Source organism: Rhinopithecus roxellana, chromosome 16, assembly GCF_007565055.1.
Source record: "Rhinopithecus roxellana isolate Shanxi Qingling chromosome 16, ASM756505v1, whole genome shotgun sequence".
Classification (NCBI taxonomy): Eukaryota; Metazoa; Chordata; class Mammalia; order Primates; family Cercopithecidae; genus Rhinopithecus; species Rhinopithecus roxellana.
The window spans coordinates 57910034-57931168 of record NC_044564.1 but is presented as its reverse complement, the minus strand read 5'-3'; the positions used below and the strand labels follow the sequence as shown (position 1 = coordinate 57931168).

The following is a 21135-nucleotide window of genomic DNA, read 5'->3' as shown; positions in this document are numbered from 1 at the left end:
AATTATCAAGATCTCTCAAATTCATAGTAAATAAACAAAAAACTCCAAAACACATGTAATATGAGAACAATTCTTTTCTCTCTTTAGATAACACAGTAGTCAGTAGTCAACTTGCTCTGTTGTAGGCTTTGCTACTACAATAAAAAACATAAAACTACTATTAAAAGAGGAAAACAAAAATGTGTTACAGGCTTAGAGGGATCTGACAGATGTCCTTGTTGGAATTTTCCACTCATCTTTACTCCAGAGTCATTGTGGGCTGCCTTCTTTTGTGGGTGGAATTTATCTGGGGGTGTCTTTTGGTTGGTGTCTTGACCTTTGTGTTTGCCCGTTCAATGGCTCATGGCTCTTTTTCCCTCTGTTGCAGATGATGGGAGGCAAGGGCCTTAAACAGGCCACGGAAACTGCGATATTAAATGCCAACTACATGGCCAAGCGATTAGAAAAACACTACAGAATTCTTTTCAGGGGTGCAAGAGGCAAGTATCAACTTTAATCTATCATTACTTTGGTTTTTTCTTGGCAAAACTAAGTGTGATCTAGATGTGCTTTTCTGACCTGGGTAAGAGACTTCTGTTTCTTAGCACATATCAGACAATAGTGGAGAGTTCTTGGAAATAACTCCGGTTTATTTTATTTTATTTTTTTATTTTTGAGATGGAGTCTTGCTCTATCACCCAGGCTGGAGTCCAGTGGCAGGATCTTGGCTCACTGCAACTTCTGCCTCCCGGGTTCAAGTGATTCTCCTGCCTCAGCCTCCCGAGTAGCTGGGACTACACGTGTGCACCACCACGCCCGGCTAATTTTTATATTTTCAGTAGACACAGGGTTTCACCATGTTGGCCAGGCTGGTCTTGAACTCCTGACCTCAGGTAATCCACCTGTATTAGCCTCCCAAAGTGCTGGGATTATAGGCGTGAGCCACCGCGCCCAGCTATAACTCCACTGTAGTTAACAGTTTAGGGACATTACCATATGCAAGTTTCTCCTAGGCTCCTAGTCCACACAGCAGCCCGGGTCAATAAAGAGTCCACAACACTGAAATGTATACGTAAATACTATGAGCTAATTATTTACAAAGTGCTATGGATATGCTTTGAAAGAGTAGAGTAACTCAGACTGGGTAGAGGCAGGATGGAATGGTTGAGAGTGCCTTCTCGCTGGAGCCATTTGAGATGGGCCCGGAAGCCAGTGTAGCCAATGAGAGCCTAAGTAAGCAGAGACACAGGAGCAAACCAGAGAAAAGGAAGCTGTCTGGTCTGGAGTGAAGGATGGATGGTGGAGAGGGAGCAAATGACGATGAGGCTGCAAAGGTAGCGTGGGGCCTTGAAGGTCTTGGAAGGCTCTGGACTTCACCCTTGAGCTGGACAATAACCATTAATGGTTTTTGAGCAGGAGAGTGTAGGGATTCATGAAGAGACTGTTACAATCATTAAGACAGCGCAAGGGGGAAACATGCGCTTAGAGGGAGCAAGGGGCTGGGGTGGTGGCTCACACCCACAATCCTGTAATCACACCTGTGATTTAAGGTTAGCCTCTAGGGCTTACAACAGAGGGAATAATAGGCCGGGGAACAAAGTCACCCTGAAAGTGATAGGAGGGAACTAAAAACCAGGCAGCCTTTTACACACTGGGCTGTGGGCTCAGAACCTCATAGCTGAGTCTTGGAAGCGGTGAGGCCCCAGGAAAGAATATTGAAGGTGAGAAGCCAGAACAAAACACCTCAAGTAGATGGCTACATTAAGAGGGAGGCAGAAGTCGGGTGCCTGGTGAGGGGCACTCTACACCTAAGGCGGCTTTAGAACCCTGGCAGCACTTGGCACAGTGCGTCTCCCTCCCCACCCCTGCCTGGCCCCCCTGCTGCCGTGTGGCTCCACCTCCTCCCTGCAGCCTCCACTCCTTCCTCTTGCCCACCCCCGACCCCACCCCAGAGCAGCTGCTCTCCCACTCGGTATTGTCTGGCTCTGTCCATCTGACTCCAGGGTCCGGGAGAGGGTGGAGGCTGCGCCTGCTTTGTTTCTCTGGCAGTTAACAGACAAATGCGCGTGATGACGCATAGTAAGGAGAGACACTGTAAAGGGCAGGTGGCTGATTTAATCTTACTTAAGTTTATTTATTTATATTTTTTCCACTTTTACTGAGGTATGATTGACATCTGATTTTAAATTATGAGTCTTAAAAGGAACCTTTGTCTATAACAATTAGGAAGCCTTTGGTAGCCTTTGAAAGTAGTTTGGGCACAATGGTGAGGCAGACGCTGGTTGGAAATGGGCCGAGATGTGGATGGAGGTCGGGAAGAAGAGGAGAGAAGGATTCCATGTTTGCAGGGAGTTTGGTAGTGAAGGAGGAGGGGGTTGCTTCAGTAGGATGTAGTTATATTTTCTTTTTAGCTATGAAAACAACATGATTTTAAGCTGTGAGAAGGGAGAGTGAAGATACCTTTGAGAGAAAAACAGATAGGGGGACAAAGTCTCCCTGGAAGGGAAAGGCTGGAACTGAGAACCAGGTACGAGTCCTTGCTATGGGCCCAGAGTGAGAGCAGGACAGACACCGGGACCTGGAGCTTGGATCAGAGAGACAGACGTCAGGAACCAGCCTGCCCGCCTGCACCTGGGCAATAGCAACACCGTGCTTATGGGATCTTGGTTTCTCTGGTCCAGGTGGAATATACCTCTATAGCTGTGATCTTTAATTTAACGGCTGGTCTTACCTTATAAATCTGTATCCAAAGGGGTGGTTCCACAGTTTGAAAAAGAATAGGATCAAATAACCGGAAGCGCTGGTTAAGAATGCTTCCCAGAGAGCAGAAAACACAGTTGTGGGCAACATGTCTCTAAGCAACACAATAAAATGCATCTGTGAAGTGGGTACTAAAGAAGTGGCAAGAGTTACTAATTAATTCAAACCTAGCTTAGCTCCTGCTCCGTGAAATGTATCCTGCTTGTGTATTGGCTTTAAGGAATAGCTTCAATATTTATCCTGTCTGATTATATAAATAAAGTATATATGCTCAGCATGGAAATTTTGGAAAATAATAAAGCATGACAAAGAAAATGTAAATGGTCCATGGTTCCATCAATCAGTTATAGCCATTACTAATATTTTCTGTATTTCTTCTCCTCTTTTGTTTGTACAATTGATCATACTACAGATAGTTTTATTAGTTTGTTGTCCGGGCTGAAGTGTAGTGGTGCCATGGTAGCTCACTGCAATCTTGAGCTCCTGGGTTCAAGTGACCCTCCTAACTCATCCTCCCAAGTAGCTGGGACCACAGGCACACACCCCCACACCTGGCTAATTTATTTATATATATATTTTTTGTAGAGATGGGGTCTTGCTCTGTTGCCCAGGTTGGTCTTAAACTCCTCTGCTCAAGTGATCCTCCCACCTTGGCCTCCCAAAGTGCTGGGGTTATAGGCGTGAGCCACTGCACCCACCCTAAAAATACAGTTTTTAGCCTGTTTTTTAACTGTATATTATGAGCATTTTCCCCTGTCACTAAATAATCTTTGAAAGTGGCACTGTCAATTCCATTGTATAGATGTGCCATGATTTAACCAATTGTATAGTTTTTGTTCCCTTTGTTTGCATTTATTACAATGTGGCAATGAGTATCCTTTGCTTGAAATTTTAAAGAATCTTGCCTGATAATTTCCTTAGGAGAGAGTCATAGAAAAACAATTATTATCTCAGAGGATATTAATGCACTGAAGCTCTTGACACGTATGGCTTCAAATTTTTTCCCAGAGACTTTGTGCCAATTTATCTCTCAGTGATAACATATGAGAGTGGCCATCACACTGGGGCCTAGTGAGGACTGAGAACTAGACAGAAGAACAAGAAAACAATATATCGTTGCCAATTTGATAGGTGATTATGACCTTATTGTTTTAGTATATGTAGCCAATGCTGTCAATGTTTCCCCAGTTCTTAGTGCCAACCTTGCCCATCCAGGGAAACTGTGTTCCCCCATCTGTTGTCTACTTCACTCTCCTTTACAGCCGGCTCTCTGACTTCGCAGCTTAAAATCATGTTTTTCCATATTTTAAAAAGATATATAACTGCATCCTATTGGTTTTTTCCTAATTGCTTATTTGTTCATATTTTAAACTTCCGTATGTTTACTTTTATTTAGTAGTGGCCGGGTGTGGTGGTTCACGCCTGTAATCCAAGCACTTTGGGAGGCTGAGATGGGTTGTCTAAAAGTATGACACTTATATTTATATATAGCACCTAATAATAATGATAAAGACTATGCTGCTGGTTTATGTACTTGCTACATAATGCTTTTTATCATTATTTTTATTATTTTTTTTTGAGACAGAGTCTCGCTTGGTCACCCAGGCTGGAGTGCAGTGGCGCGATCTTGGCTCACTGCAACCCCGCCTCCCAGGTTCAAGCGATTCTCCTGCCTCAGCTTCCCCAGTAGCTGGGACTACAGATGTTCATCACCACACTCGGCTGATTTTTGTATTTTTAGTAGAGATGGGGTTTCACCATGTTGCCCGGGCTGGCCTCAAACTCCTGACCTCAGGTGATCCTCCCACCTTGGACTCCCAAAATGCTGGGATTACAGGTGTGAGCCACTGCGCCTGGCCCCCATCATTATTTTAGAGTGTGTTCCTTCTACTGTAAAAAAAAAAATGTTAACTGTAAAACAGCCTCAGGGCAGTCACTTCAGGAGGTGTTCCAGAAGAAGGCATGGTCATCACAGGAGATAGCAGCTCCGTGTGTGTTAGTGTCCCTGAACACCTTCCAGAGGGACAAGATGTTGGAGGTGGGGCCAAGTGCTGTGGCTCATGCCTGCAATCCCAGCAGTTTGGGAGGCCAAGGCAGGAGGGTTGTTTGAGCCCAGGAGTTTGAGACCAGCCTGGGAAACATCATGAGACCCATCTCTTCAAAAAAAAAAAAAAAATTAACCGCCATCGTGGCACACACCTATAGTCGCAGCTAGTTGGAAGGTTGAGGCAGGAGGACTGCTTGAGCCTGGGAAGTTGAGGCTGCAGTGAGTTGTAATGGTGCCACTGCACTCCAGCCTGGGAGACAGAGTGAGACCCTGTCTCAAAAAAAAAAAAGATGTGGAGGTGGAAGACAGTGATATTGAGCATCCTGAGTCTGTAGGCCTAGACAAAGGTGTGTGTTTGTGTCTTAGTTTTTAACAAAAAAGTTTAAAAAGTAAAAAGAAATTAAATGTAGAAGAAAGCATATAGGATAAGGATATCGAGAAAGAAAGTATTTTTGTACAGCTATACAATTGTGTTTTAAGTGTTATTACAAAAGCGTTAGAAATTTTTAAAAATTTAAAAGTTTATAAAGTAAAAAAGTTACAGTAGGCCAGGTGCGGTGGCTCACGCCTGTAATTCCAGCACTTTGGGAGGCCGAGGCGGGCAGATCACTTGAACTCAGGAGTTCGAGACCAGACTGGCCAACATGGTGAAACTCTGTCTCTACTAAAAATACAAAAATTAGCCAGGCATGGTGGTGTGCGCCTGTAATCCCAGCTACTCGGGTGGCTGAGGCATGATAATTGCTTGAACCCAGGAAGCGGAGGCTGCAGTGAGCCAAGATTGTGCCACTGCACTCCAGCCTGGGCCACAGATTGAGACTCTGCCTCAAAAAAGTTACAGTAAGCTAAGGTTAATTTATTATTGAAGAAAAAAATTTTTTAAAAAAAGTTAATATAGCCTAAGTGTACAGTGTTTATAAAGTCTATGGTAGTACACAGGAATGTCCTATACCTTCCCATTCACTCACCACTCACTCACTGACTCATCCAGAGCAACTTCCAGTCCTGCAAGCTCCGTTCATGGTAAGTGCCCTACACAGGTATACCATTTTTTATCTTTTATGTCGTATTTTTGCTCTATCTTTTCTATGTTGAGATATGTTTAGATACACAGATTCGGACCATTGTGTTACGATTGCCTACAGTATTCAGTACAGTAGGAGCAAGAGGCTGTACCATGTAGCCTCGGTATATATAGTAGACTTTACCAACTAGTTTATGTAAGCACACAATGCTGTTTGCACAATGACAAAGTCATCTCACAATGCACTTCTCAGAACATATTCCCTTCATTAAGTAATGCATGACTGTATTCTGCTAGAATGAGGAAAGAAAGGAATTACCTCAGGTAAGATGATACTTTTTTTTCTTTTGAGACAGTTTCGCTCTTGTTGCCCAGACCGGATTGTAATGGTGCGTTCTCGGCTCACCTCAACCTCTGCCTCCTGGGTTCAAGTGATTCTCCTACCTCAGCCTCCTGAATATCTGGGATTACAGGCATGCGCCACCATGCCTGGCTAATTTTGTATTTTTAGTAGAGATGGGGTTTCTCTATGTTGGTCAGGCTGGTCTCAAACTCCTGATCTCAGGTTATCTGCCCACCTTGGCCTCCCAAAGTACTGGGATTGCAGGCATGAACCGCTGCACCAGGCAAGAGGATACATTTTAAAGGAAGAATTGCAAAAATCCATAGCTGTCTACTTTTGTGGGAGGCAAAGGTCACTGTTTGATCTGAATGGAGTTCCCATTAGTAGGAGGAGATGACTTTGTTAGTATTCCAATGTTTTCTTTATGTTTTAATTTCTTATAAGCCTATCTTTTTTTTTTTTTTGAGACAGAGTCTTGCTCTGTCACCCAAGCTAGAGTCCAGTGGTGCAATCTCGGCTCACTGCAACCTCCGCCTCCTGGGCTCAAGCGATTCTCCTGCCTCAGCCTCCCACTGTGAATACAGGCGCCCGCCACTGCACCTGGCTAATTTTTGTATTTTTAGTAGAGACAAGGTTTCGCCATGTTGGCCAGGCTTATTTTGATCTCTTGACCTCAGGCCATCTGCCTTTTTTTTTTTTTTTTTTTTTTTTTTTTAAATCAGACAAACCCAACTCTGCCTGCAAATACTTGTCCCTGCAGAGGTTTCCAGGTGACCCTTGCTGTATGGGTGGGCAGGGGCCTCAGGGGCTGGGCCCTCATGTCCTTGGCTCACAAGTGACCCTGCTGAGTCCCACTTACCTGAACTCATTCTCAGGGAAACCTCATTCTAGCTTGAACTACAAGGAAACAGCCAGGAGGTTTGATTCTGTTAGTCATGGTCTGTGGATTGCAGCTAAAAGGCTTGACCAAGCATTGATTGCCCAGCAGAGCTTTCCAGAGTAGTTACCGAGTGAGTTAATTTATTCCTCGGCAGCCACCTTGAGGATGGGGGATAAGTAAGGTCTGCTCCCTTCTCTCAAGGAGGGTTTTGAGAAGCCCTGTTTTTCCACAGCACATTCCCATATTGTTCTTACCCTCAGAAGACAATCAATATATGGGGGCGGTGGTTCCCACTTAGCCGCCCAGCGTTTACTTTGCTTTTCCTTCATCCCACCCCCTCCTGTCCTCCTTGCCCCTTTCACGTGGTACCTTCTCAGCTATAGTCACAGTTAGGTCCAGCAGAAACACCTACTCCGTGAACACTGAAACTTGGTGCTGGGTGGTTTATTCAATTTCCACTTGATATTGCCCCGGCATTGCCGTATAGCAGGTTTGTGTGTCCTAAAGGCTGCAAAGAACATCTTAGGATCCGGCTTCTGACAGCCACCAAGTTGAAATTTCATCCCGGCTGGGCGCAGTGGCTCAAGTCTGTAATCCCAGCACTTTGGGAGGCTGAGACGGGCGGATCACGAGGTCAGGAGATCGAGACCATCCTGGCTAACCCGGTGAAACCCCGTCTCTGCTAAAAATACAAAAAATTAGCTGGGCGTGGTGGCGGGCGCCTGTAGTCCCAGCTACTCGGGAGGCTGAGGCAGGAGAATGGCGTGAACCCGGGAGGCGGAGCTTGCAGTGAGCTGAGATCCGGCCACCGCACTCCAGCCTGGGCGACAGAGCGAGACTCCGTTTCTTTTCTTTTTTTTTTTTTTTTTGAGACAGAGTCTCGCTCTGTCGCCCGGGCTGGAGTGCAGTGGTCGGATCTCAGCTCACTGCAAGCTCCGCCTCCCGGGTTTAAGCCGTTCTCCTGCCTCAGCCTCCAGAGTAGCTGGGACTACAGGCGCCGCCATCACGCCCGGCTAGTTTTTTGTATTTTTTTTTAGTAGAGACGGGGTTTCACCGTGTTAGCCAGGATGGTCGCGATCTCCTGACCTCGTGATCCGCCCGTCTCGGCCTCCCAAAGTGCTGGGATTACAGGCTTGAGCCACCGCGCCCGGCCTCCGTTTCAAAAAAAAAAAGAAATTTCATCCCTTTCAGGGCTCACGTAGAGATGGAGAGAGATGCTGGAATTCCACTGTAGTTTCTATTTGAACGCAATAGAATATGGGTTTAGAAACTAACATCTGAACTTCATTTAGAAAATGGAGCCCTTCCTAAACCTCTTGGCTGTGGTGGGGCCCTCTTCAGATGGCACTGTGGTATTAGCAGTGCTGTGTTGGGCTTGGCTTGATGGTGCCTTTCAGCTATTACTGAACCTCTGCTTGGAAGACTCTCCTCTTGTGCTGCCAGCAAGAGTGACTCCTCCCCCACTGTGTCCCTCCCTTCCTCCCCTCCCTGCTGTCTGGTGTCATTCTGAGCAGCGAGCTTCCATTAGCTTTCGTCCTCCAATCATTGTCACAATCAGGGCATTTTGTTTTATTTTGTTTAAGAGACGGTCTTGCTCTGTTACCCAGGCTGGAGTGCAGTCACATTTTCATAGCTCACTGCAGCCTCAGCCTCCTGGGATCAAGCGATTCTCCCACCTCAGCCTTACACGTAGCTGGTACTACAGGAAGGCACACCTGCACCTAATTTTTTGTTTTTTTTGTAGAAACAAGTTCTCACTATGCTGCCCAGGCTGGTCTCAAACTCCTGAGCTCAAGCGATCTTCCTGCCTCGGTCTCCTGAAATGCTGGGATTACAAGTGTGAGCTACCATGCCCGGCTGAATTTTCTGCTTTTGAATCACACTCCTTACAATTTATTCTCCATCACTGTTAGAAAGCATGTTTTGGCTGGCCGCAGTGGCTCATGCCTGTAATCCCAGCACTTTGGGAGGCTGAGATGGGGGGATCACTTGAGCCCTGGAGTTTGAGACCAGCCTAGCCATAGTGAGACCCCATCTCTACAGAAATTAGCTGGGCATGGTGGTGCACACCTGTAGTCCCAGCTACTCTCAGGAGGCTGAACTGGGAGGATTGGTTGGGCCCAGGAGGTCAAGGCTGCAGTGAGCTGTGGTGGCACTACTGTACTCCAGCCTGAGTGACAGAGCACTCAACCCTGTCTCAATTTCTTTTTTCTTTGAGACAGAGTCTCGCTCTGTCGCCAGGCTGGAGTGCAGTGGCGTGATCTTGGCTCACTACAACCTCCGACTCCCGGGTTCAAGCGATTCTCCTGTCTAAGCCTCCCAAGTAGCTGGGACTGCAGGCGTGCACTACCACACCCAGCTAATTTTTGTATTATTAGTAGAGACAGGGTTTTACCACATTGGCCAGGATGGTCTTTATCTCTTGACCTCGTGATCCACCTCGCAAAGTGCTGGGATTACAGGCTTGAGCCACCGCGCCTGGCCCCGTCTCAATTTTTTTTGAAGTTTTTTTTTTTTTTTCCTTAAAGCATGGTTTAAAAATATGCAGTTTCAATATATTCAGAGTCTTAGGCTCTTGATAGTTTAATTTTCAAACAAAACCACTTCTTTTATTTATTTATTTTTGGGGGGATGAAGTCTCGCTTTGTCTCCCAGGCTTGAGTGCAGTGGTGCCATCTTGGCTCACTGCACCCACCACCTCCCAGGTTCAAATGATTCTCTCACTCAGTCTCCTGAGTAGCTGGAACTACAGGCACCTGCCCCTACACCTGGCTAATTTTTGTTATTTTTTTTTTTTTTTTTTCCCCCATAGAGACAGGGTTTCACCATGTTGGCCAGGCTGGTTTCTAACTCCTGACCTCAAGTGATCTGCCTGCCTCAGCCTCCCAAAGTGCTGGGATTATAGGTGTGACCTCTTTCATATTTATTCATTCTATGAGAAGCAGAGCAGTTCATAGACCGTTTTCAGGGGCTATTAATTACTGGATCTGTTCTTCACAGGCTTGAGAAGTTATGCTTGCTCTGAGTCTCTGTAAGTGGATTCATTTTTGCTGAGAGTGAGGAAAGTGGGTTAAGAAGAAGGAGTACATCATTATCTCATGAGTAGATACTTTCCTGGAAGGCAATTCATGAGTTGATGGACCGTGGAATTTGGGAAGCCCCGGAGGAATATTGGTCTATTTATTAAAATGCTGACTTAATGGTTTATTCCTGATGATGGTTGTGTGGTCAGTAGCTCATTCTGAGGAGCTACTGGCAGCCTGGACCTAGAGAAGAAGCCTGTTTATGAACTACAGGTTGCATATCCCTAATCTGAAAATCTACAAGTTTTTCTAAAAATTTGTATTTATTTTTTTGAGACAGGGTCTCGCTCCTATTGCCCAGGCTGGAGTGCAGTCGTGTGATCGCGGCTCACGGCAGCCTCGACTTGCCAGGCTCAGGTGATTCTATTTTTAGTAGGGATAGGGTTTTGCCATGTTGCCCTGGCTGGTCTGGAACTCCTGATCTAAAATGATCTGCCCACCTCAGCCTCCCAAAGTGCTGGGATTACTGGCATGAGTCACTGTGCCTGGCCTGAAAATCCAAAACTTTTGGGTGCCAACATGAGACTCAAATAAAGATCTACAATTTCAAATAAGGGATATGTCATTGGTAGAACAAAGTGAACTGGGTTACACAGACTTTGGCCTCATTAACTCCTTGTTACTTACAGTATATTGTTTGACATCACGTATTTCTAATTCTTTGTTTGCAGCCTGAAACCAAAACATCAAAAGGTCCTTCAAAGAAACATAAAATTCTGTATGTGTCTTATGGATATTATCTTTGATATATCCATATCTATACACACGCAAAAGTAATTATTTGATATTGAGGGTAAAGTTGCTAAAAAGTGTCAATGGCTCTAGAAATATTTGTATAAAAGGATCAGGACTATGTGACGCATTTAACTGTTGCCAGTAGATTTTACGTCCGCAGAATAGAAATAATCTCATCCCCAGACACCTCCAGTCAAATGTTCCAGTAATGCCTCCCACCTGCCATTAGCCATAATCAGGTTCACAGGTGTGTAGTAAGCTGAAGATCACACACATCGGCCCAATGTGCTAAATATTTTTATTTGTAATAAGACTAAATGAAATCGTTATTGCCAACAATAAACTTACCCAGTACCCATGGCTTCTTGGTCCTCACTGATACACGTAAAAAGCCGACACTTATTCATTAAATTACTTATTCATTTGTTTGGGTAAAACAATAAGCTGATGCTAATCTTGGGCTGAAACAACTTTCCTGAACAGGTTATGTGGGTCATGAATTTATTTTGGACACGAGACCCTTCAAAAAGTCTGCAAATATTGAGGCTGTGGATGTGGCCAAGAGACTCCAGGATTATGGTAAGTGGCTTTTGACATTCATGCCGCCGCCCATGCTGGCTGTGGACAACTTCCTAATGCACAAATGGAAAGTGCAGGCACCACAGTAAACTGATCTGGGGGATAAATGGGGGAGCTCAGGATTCTTGGCAACCTCCAAAATAATAGAGAAAAAAGTTTCCTTATGACCGCATTGGTCCTGCCCTTCAGAAGATATTAAAATACGCATCTTGAATCCATTAACAGCCAAGAAAAGAAGTGTTTATGATTAAAATTAAAACCCCAGTGAGTTGCAGTGAGTGTAGTGGTGAAGGAAGCAGAGCAAATAACCCATCGAAGTGGTAGAGACAAATGGCATTGGAGTTTTATAGCCACCTCCGTCATGGCGTAGCTGTTTCAGCTGCTTCTGGAGATGAAGAAATAAGTGTAGCAGTTTTCACAAAGAAAATGCAACTTTTCTTTGAAGCATTTTGAAAGACATGTGCATTAGTGGGTGTTCATTCAACTCAGCTCACTACATTTTCCTAGTGAACAATGTTATTAATATTATAATATTAAGATCATATTGCTTTTTAGGGGGTTGGGAAGACAGAGTCTCACTCTGTTGCCCAGGTTGGAGTGCAGTGGTGTGATCTCGGCTCACTGCAACCTCCACCTCCCAGGTTCAAGTGATTCTTGTGCCTCAGCCTCCCAAGTAGCTGGACTACAGGTGCACACCACCATACCCAGCTTTTTTTTTTGTATTTTTAGTAGAGACGGGGTTTCACCATGTTGGCCAGGCTGGTCTCAGACTCCTGAGCTCAGGCAGTCCACCTGCCTTGGTCTCCGAAAGTGCTGGGATTACAGGTGTGAGCCAGTACGCCCAGCCAATATTACTATTATAACAATATGAAAATGATATTAATAGTATCAAGGATCTTTCAATTCTCAGAAAGGCTAAGTTGGGGAGAACTTTGCCATTCGATGGATATGGAGTCCTATCTGAGTTTTAATGACTTGTTTTGGGAAGAAAAGAGAAAAATCTTTTAAATTTAATAGTTTCACTAATGCATCATAATAGGAATCCCACGTGTGTGACTCACTCTCAAAGAATGCTCTTATTATGCAGTTACACTGATAATAGATGGGAAAGCCAGAGAAAGGCTTCATTAATGAAATTACCAATCACATCCTCAAGATCTCTGCTTGACACCTCTTGTAACCTGACAGTAGAACTCCTTTCTCCTGACAGCCTCCTGGCTAGAGATTGGGTAATGGCCGATTCGGGATAAGACACTTTGTGGATGCCTTGCCTACTTCACACATCTAACTGCAACAGCATTTGCAAGGAGAGGAGGGGCTCACAGGGAAATGGTAACTGAAGTTACCACCCAGTGTTTCCAAATCATTTTGTCTCCCGACCTCAGTGTTATTTTGATGATTGATAGAACCGTTTCCACACTTGTCCAAAAGCCCAGAATTGTCCAGGTGCCTGGCACACAGTAGGCACTCAACACATAGTGTTAATAAATGGGAGATCAAATGAATAGCTAAGTCAAAAAGCAAGGAACATGACAACATAGTTTCCAGGTCTTAAGCATAACTGCTGAATGTGAATTTTTAAGGAAGAGAGCTAATAATCTGTATATTTAACATGCAGCTTCTGTATGAATCTTTCAGGCAAGTTTGGGGCATACTGCCTTAGACAGCAGTTCCAGGCTAATTATCAGACCTATTATCAGAATCACCTGGCATGTTTTATGACCATAGATTTTTGGGCCCTACCTTGGACTTCCTGAATCAGGGTCCAGATGCAGGAATTTTTTTTGCAAGAACTCAGGTAGTTCAAAATATGGGAACCACTACAGCAGAATACGTCGGACTGAATTTGCTCACACAGGGAATTAAGGGCAGATGTGATAGGTAATCAGCTTGTTCTCTTAAAAAAAATCCCGGTCTGGTTTGAGTGACAAAGGTATATGTATTTACCAAAACTCATTAAGTGGTACAGTTAGGATTTGTGCATTTCACTGTAAGTTTTATCACAAAAATATGTGAACAGATATTGAATTCTAGTCATGATATGTATGCTGAAGGGTTTAAGAGTGAAGTGTACTAATGACTGCAGTGTACTTTGAAATGCATCAGAAAGTAAGGCAGATAGCTAGATGAGTAGATATGTGATAAAGCAAACAACGGCATTGTAGGATCTAGATGGTGGGTATATGGGTGCTCACCTACAGTCCTTTCAACTCATCTGAATGTTAGTGTTTTTTTTTTTTTTTAAATAGAGACAGGGTCTCACTCTGTCACCCAGGCTGGAGTGCAGTGTTGTGATCTTGACTCACTGCAGGCTCAACTCCTGGGTTCAAGTGATCCTCCCACCTCAGCTTTCTAAGTAGCTGGGACTACAGGCACATACCACTACACCTGGCTAATTTTTGTATTTTTTGTAGAGACGGGGTTTTGCCATATTGCCCAGGCAGGTCTCAAACTGCTGGGCTTAAGCAATCTGCTGGCTTTGGCCTCCCAAAGTGCTGGGATTATAGGTGTGTGAGCCACAGCACCTGGCCTGAACATTTTTAAATAAAATGTTGGTAGAGAATTTTTTAAATCATGCAGATGTGACTCTAAAGTACCCCAAGTAATTATGATGCTCACCAGAATTTGAGAACCACTGCACATTGGGGCAAGATTAGTTCAGAGGTGTCTCAACTTGGGAGTTGTTCTTCAGCTTTTAAAAGTTTCATAGGGCCAGTGTGGTGGCTCATGCCTGTTATCCCTGCATGCTGGGAGGCAGGGACAGGCAGATCAGTTGACCTCGGTAGCTGAAGACCAGCCTGGACAACATGGCAAAACCCTGTCTCTGCAACAACAAAAAAATTAGCCGGCTATGGTGGCGTGCACCTGTAGTCTCAGTTACTTGGAAGGCTTAGGTGGGAGGATCATTTGAGCCCAGAAGGTTGAGGCTGCAGTGAGCCGTGAGTGTGCCAGTGTACTCTAGTCTGAGCAATAGAGCAAGACTCTGTCTCAAAAAAAAAAAAAAAAAACTTCATAGAAAAAAATACAAGAAATGGAAAATGTTGTTTTTGATTTTTGTCCTGGAAATCTCTCTCTTGACTACGTGTCTTGTTGCATCACCTTATGTGTAAACCTTTGGAAACAGAAACACACTGAACCTGTGTGCAATGTAAAGGCAAAGGCTTTCCACATAGTGGCCAAACTTCAGTTTCCTTATCGTACAAAATGGGGACAATAAGATTTGCTCCAGAGTCCTTAGCTCTTGTTATCTCATTATTTAACTTTTGATAAGCTATAATATTTTTATTTCTCTTAATTACAAGTAATACATGATAATTACTGAAAGATTATAAAGTATAATCGAAGTGAAATAAAAATCCCAGTCTCATTTTCTGGCCATATTTACAGTTAACATTTTATATTTTCTTCAAGGCATCTTCCCTCATAAAATGTGCATGTATTATATAAGTACTTTGTTCTTTTATTTATATATAGACATGGAATATCATTATGTGGCTTGCTTTTTTTACTTAATTTTTTTTTTTTTTCTTTTTTTTTGAGACGGAGTCTTGCTCTGTCACCCAGGCTGGAGTGCAGTGGCCGGTTCTCAGCTCCCTGCAAGCTCCGCCTCCCGGGTTCACATCATTCTCCTGCCTCAGCCTCCGGAGTAGCTGGGACTACAGGCGCCCGCCACCTCGCCCGGCTAGATTTTTGTGTTTTTTGGTAGAGACGGGGTTTCACCATGTTAGCCAGGATGGTCTCGATCTCCTGACCTTGTGATCCACCCGTCTCGGCCTCCCAAAGTGCTGGGATTACAGGCTTGAGCCACTGTGCCCGGCCTACTTAATATTTTTGAATGTTTAGCCAGTTTAACAAATTGACATACTTTTGAATGGTTGTCTATTTACTGTATGGGCGCTCTGTAAAATTTGCTTATTTGATCTTCCATTGTTGGATATTAGGTTGTTTCCTAAATTTTTCTTCTATAAACAGTGCTGAGATGAATCCCCATATACATACATTTGCAAATGTATCTGATGATTTTCTTAGGATAAAGTATAAGAAGGGATAGGAACTTTTCTTCCAAACTGGGTAGGCCACTACCTTTCAGTGAGGCAATTTCTCCTGTCTCCCTTTGCAGGATTTCATGCCCCTACCATGTCCTGGCCTGTGGCAGGGACCCTCATGGTTGAGCCCACTGAGTCGGAGGACAAGGCAGAGCTGGACAGATTCTGTGATGCCATGATTAGCATTCGGCAGGAAATTGCTGACATTGAGGAGGGCCGCATCGACCCCAGGGTCAATCCGCTGAAGGTGCGTAGGCCCTGGAACTTTGCTTGAAATGTTCTTTAAACTAGAAAATGATGTCTGGACAGTGTACCAGCACCTCCTGAACTCTCAACTGAGGATGATACTCTTCCCTAGAATAAGGTAATTCTTCTGAGAAGATGCAGTTGTTACTCTGAAGTTTGCATCGTCTTGAACAGCATAGCAGTTACTCAAGGATGATGTGGTTGTGGAAGCTGTCCACAACTGTCTAGTTGGAGAATTTGTAACATTCTGTGTCTCTGTTTGTTGTACTGTAGTGAGATTATGGCATAAATAAAATTAACATATTCATATCACAAACTCTGCACAAGCACACATTCTTATATTAGAGCAGTTATCTCTGAGAAAACTGTATTGGCATTTGGACTGGATGTTACAATGTTTATGCTCCATGTTGGGGAAAAGTTGGTTGGGCATTACTCTACCTCTTCTAAAACATGTTACTTGTATATGTGGTCAGAGTCCTAAGTTTCTTGTTAGTCCAGATATTAAGCTGGAAGATCAGGAGTGGAGAATACCATGAAGGCTGTGGTTGTGTCTTCATGGCTATAACCCAGAGAACAAGTGTGATATGCTGCAGCAGCTGGGGCAGGTTCCCAAACTGCCTGCCTGCAGGAGAGGGCAGGGACCAGTGACTTGCAGAAGGCAGGCACCTCTCTAGAGGTGAGTTCACAGAGTCACGGAGGCATACAAGATGATTATGCTTACCACCATTTATTTCTCTTTTCTCTCTGAAGGCTCCTTCTTCTTTCAGGATTTAGGCTATTCTTTCAAATGGCAATAAACATTTCAAAGAGCATAATAGTTATAATACAAGTGGGTAATACTGCTCATAGGATGATATCAGATTTTAAAATGAGCCAAATTATGTTATATGCTGTTTATCAACGTATGCAGTAATAGTATAAAAGCATGATGAGAATGGTAAACACCAAATTCAGAAGAGTGGTTAGCACTGGGAAGGGGATATACAGGCAGCTCCAAACATGTAGGTAATTTTTTCTAAAAGGTGAAGCCAATATGACAGAATGTTCATTAGACTCTGCTGGGTGGTAGATGTGATGATTATTACCATAACATTCTGATATTTAAAATATTTCACAATTACAAATCACATTCTACCCCCTAAATTGAAAGAAAACCACAGCTTTCTCTGCCTGGACTCCTGTCAGAAGCTTGACAGTTGAGGTGCAGGATAGGAGGAAAAGAGAGTGTATTTTTCTGACCCCTCCCCTGTCCATATCTCTGTCTCAGATGTCTCCACACTCCCTGACCTGCGTTACCTCCTCCCACTGGGACCGGCCTTATTCCAGAGAGGTGGCAGCATTCCCACTCGTAAGTTCTCTGAATCTGAATGTGCCAGCTGGGAAGGCATGGGCCAGCTCCTATCCTGAGGGGTGTACACTCTTAGCTTCCTCATTATAGAAACTGTATGTGGGGCACCTTGTGAAATAAGGGCCTTGACGAGGAATGAGGAGCAAAGAAATTGGCTTTCAGAGGTGAGGTCATACAGTATTAACTACAGGTCTAGGAACTCATAGGGAACACAGTGGGGGAAAACTGAATATGAGTCCTGCCCAGTGGACCAATGTGCTTCCCTCCACCGTGGGACAGGGAGATGGTGCCCAATGCAGCCTTCCTTTCCTTTCTGATTCTTATATGGAGGAGAAGGTCCTGTGTAGTCTGTTTGAGTGAGATAGGGAGAAGGTTCAAAATGTGCCAAATTATGCTATGTGCTATTTACGGATCTGTGCAGTAATAGTATAAAAACATAATGAGAATGGTAAATCCTGTATTCAGGATAATGGTTGTCATTGGAGAGGAGGGCAAACAAAATGATGCTTTTTTTTTTTTTTGAGACAGACAGAGTCTTGCTCTGTCACCCAGGCTGGAGTGCAGTGGCATGATCTCGGCTCACTGTAAGCTGCACCTCCCAGGTTCACGCCATTCTCCTGCCTCAGCCTCCCAAGTAGCTGGGACTACAGGTGCCCGCTACCACACCTGGCTAATTTTTTGTATTTCTAGTAGAGACAGGGTTTCACTGTGTTAGCCAAGATGGTCTTGATCTCCTGACCTCGTGATCCACCCACCTCGGCCTCCCAAAGTGCTGGGATTACAGGCGTGAGCCACCATGCCCAGCCGATGCTTTTTTTTTTTTTAATTGTTCAAATTTTTATTTTATGCACAGTATGAGAAATTAACTTTTTTTTTTTTTTTTTTTGAGACATAGTTTCTCTCTTGTTGCCCAGGCTGGGGTGCAATGGCACAATCTCAGCTCACTGAAACCTCTACCTCCCGGGTTAAAGCAATTCTCCTACCTCAGCCTCCCGAGTAGCTGGAATTACAGGCATGCGCCACCATGCCCAGCTACTTTTATATTTTTAGTAGAGATGGGGTTTCTCCATGGTCAGGCTGGTCTCGAACTCCTGACCTTAGATGATTTGCCCACCTCGGCCTCCCAAAGTGCTGGGATTAAAGGCGTGAGCCACCGTGCCTGGCAGAGAAATTAACTTTTAAATAAACTGAATTTATGGAAAATGACATGGTAAATAAATTAGACGTATGTTAGAAGGTCAGCTAAATATCCAAACTTAAGGATATAATGGGCATAGATAAACATAGATTCCAAAGTCTTCTTTAAGAGGTTGAAGTCCTTCAAACACAACTTTGCTATAAACAATCCAGAGATCAACAGCACATGGGGATGCTTAGCAGGGGTGGTGATCAGGGACGTTTCCTGGGAGATGCCTCGTTTTTTCACTGGTAATGTAGGGTTGGATTTTAGGTTCTCAGAATATTTATTGGGCTGATGGTGTCTTAGGCTGTGGGAATAGCATTGCCCACTCCTTTTCCCTAAGAGAAACCTCTCAGAACATCTCACAGCATTTCCATCTTTTGTCCTTTGCAGCCCTTTGTGAAACCAGAGAACAAATTCTGGCCAACAATTGCCCGGATTGATGACATATATGGAGATCAGCACCTGGTTTGTACCTGCCCACCCATGGAAGTTTATGAGTCTCCATTTTCTGAACAAAAGAGGGCCTCTTCTTAGTCCTAAGTTTAAGGGACTGATTTGATGCCTCTCCCCAGATCATTTGATAAGCAGGAAAGATTTTATCTCCCACCCCAGCCTCAAGTAGGAGTTTTATATACTGTGTATATCTCTGTAATCTCTGTCAAGGTAAATGTAAATACAGTAGCTGGAGGGAGTCGAAGCTGATGGTTGGAAGATGGATTTGCTTTGGTATTCTGCTTCCACGTGTGCCAGCTGCCTGGATTGGGAGCCATTTTGTTTTTTGCATAGAAAGTTTTAGGAACTTTAACTTTTAATGTGGCAAGTTTGCAGACATCATAGAGGCTATCCTGGAGACTTAATAGACACATATTTGTTCCAAAAAAGTCCACGTGGACTGTGCCATCTGTGGGAAATCCCAGGGCAAATGTTTACATTTTGTATACCCTGAAGAACTCTTTTTCTTCTAATATGTCTAATCTGTAATCACATTTCTGAGTGTTTTCCTCTTTTTCTGTGTGAGTTTTTTTATCTGCATTTATTAGTATTCTAATAAAAGCATTTTGATTGGAAGAATTTCTTTTTCTTGGTCTACTTTATAGTTTTACCACCATTATACCCTAGGTTCAGTGGGAGCTGAAGGGCAATGAGACCAACCAACCCAATAGCCATTGTTACATCATCAGTTTTGCCTTTGATGGCTGAAGAAACAGTTGTTGTCTTGGTCAACAGTGAAGGTCACTTTGGCCCTTTTTGTTAGAATTGAGTTAGACTGCATGTAACTGTACTCTAGCTATGGAAGTTCAATCAAATAGCAATTTATCTTTTCTCATTTAAGTCCAGAGGTAATAAGCCAAGCACTGGTTCTCCTTCAGTTTTCCTGCTCTGCCTTCCTTTGCATATAGTTTTCATCCGCATGATCTCAAGATGGCTATTGCAGTTTCAGGCATCACATACCCATTCTAGTTAGGATTAAAAGAGAAGAGCAAAGGCCAGGCGCAATGGCTTACGCCTGTAATCCCAGCACTTTGGGAGGCTGAGGCGGGAGGATCACCTGAGGTCAGGAGTTGGAGACCAGCCTGGCCAACAGGGTGAAACCCCATCTCTATAAAAATACAAAAAATTAGCTGGGCATGGTGGTGCACACCTGTAGTCCCAGCTATTTGGGAGGCTGAGGTGGGAGAATTTCTTGAACCCAGGAGGCAGAAGTTGCAGTGAGCTGAGATTGCACCACTACACTCCAGCCTGGGCAACAGAGTGGGACCTTGCCTGAAAAAAAAAAAAAGAGCAAAAGGCAGATTCCATCCAAGTCTGCTTCTTATGTTTTCCAATAGGTTCCACTCAGTAACTGCTGCAGCTGGCCAAAACTGGTTCAAATCTCACTCCCAGCTACAAGGAAGTGTGGGGAAGTCTTTTACCTGAGCATGTTACTGCCCCAAACAAAATCAGGAGTATGTTAATTTTTAAAAAAGTGGGGGAGAATGGGTTTTAGGTCGGCAACTAGCATGCCTGTCACAAATGACTTTCCCCTAGAAGTAGCAAATGCTCTAATCCTGACTACTTGGTTCCTTGCATGGCGGCTTCCTCCAGTATTACTCAGTATCCCTAGGCTTTAATGCTAGTGGTCTGGACATAAGGTCTGGGTGCTCTATTGAATTATCTGCAAGTATTCCACTTATTTTTATATTTAAAAACTTTATACAATTTAGCCTAACAAAGCAGTACAGAGGTGATAGGCCTTTTTAACATAATAATTAAATGATATCTATTAAATAGTGCATCTCAGGTATCAAATTTTTTTTTTTTTTTTTTCCTCAGACAGAGTCTCACTCTTGTCACCCAGGCTGGAGTGCATTGGTGCGATCTTGGCTCACTGCAACCTCTGCCTCCCGGGTTCAAGTGATTCTCCTGCCTCAGTCTCCCGAGTAGCTGGGATTACAGGTGCCCAAAACCACGCCCGGCTAATTTTTGTATTTTTATAGAGATGGGGTTTTGCCATGTTTGCCAGGCTGGTCTCGAACTCCTGACCTCAGGCCTCCAACTGCCGACCTCAACCTCTCAAGTGCTGGGATTACAGGCGTGAGTCACTGCGCCCGGCTTGATAATCTTTTAAGTGTTTGAAATATACTACCTCATTTGACCCTTACAATGTTCCACTCTTACGCATGTGGGGAAAGGTATGAAGAGATGCCTAAAGTCCCACTACCAGCCAGTAAGAGGGAGGGAGGGGCAGAATTTGGACCCAGCCTGACTGGCTCCAGTACCTATTGGCCAAAACAGGATACCCTGCTGCCATGGGAACTGCAGATCTGGGGACTCTGCCCTTCCTGAGTTGGAAACCATGCTTAGTGCAAGCTATCCATCAGAGCCTGGGGTGGCCCCTT

General features: G+C 44.1%; 1 protein-coding gene across 1 annotated transcript; it reads left to right on the top strand.

Moving 5' to 3' along the window:
* Window positions 1-311: 311 nt before the first annotated feature.
* Window positions 312-19328, top strand: LOC115894032 (glycine dehydrogenase (decarboxylating), mitochondrial-like). The gene is made up of 5 exons (XM_030920377.1): window positions 312-479; window positions 11335-11430; window positions 15551-15723; window positions 16993-17073; window positions 18647-19328. Exons 1-5 carry the CDS (start codon window positions 368-370, stop codon window positions 18788-18790), a joined length of 606 nt encoding a protein of 201 aa, XP_030776237.1. The 5' UTR covers window positions 312-367; the 3' UTR covers window positions 18791-19328.
* Window positions 19329-21135: the final 1807 nt, after the last annotated feature.

What these genes read in the sequence shown, in the direction of transcription:
- LOC115894032 (XM_030920377.1), top strand. Translation starts at nt 368, where the DNA reads ATGATGGGAGGCAAGGGCCTTAAACAGGCCACGGAAACTGCGATATTA. An exon ending in TCTTTTCAGGGGTGCAAGAG is followed by an intron (nt 480 to 11,334) that starts GCAAGTATCAAC and finishes TTTCCTGAACAG; the next exon opens with GTTATGTGGGTCATGAATTT. An exon ending in CCAGGGTCAATCCGCTGAAG is followed by an intron (nt 15,724 to 16,992) that starts GTGCGTAGGCCC and finishes TCTCTGTCTCAG; the next exon opens with ATGTCTCCACACTCCCTGAC.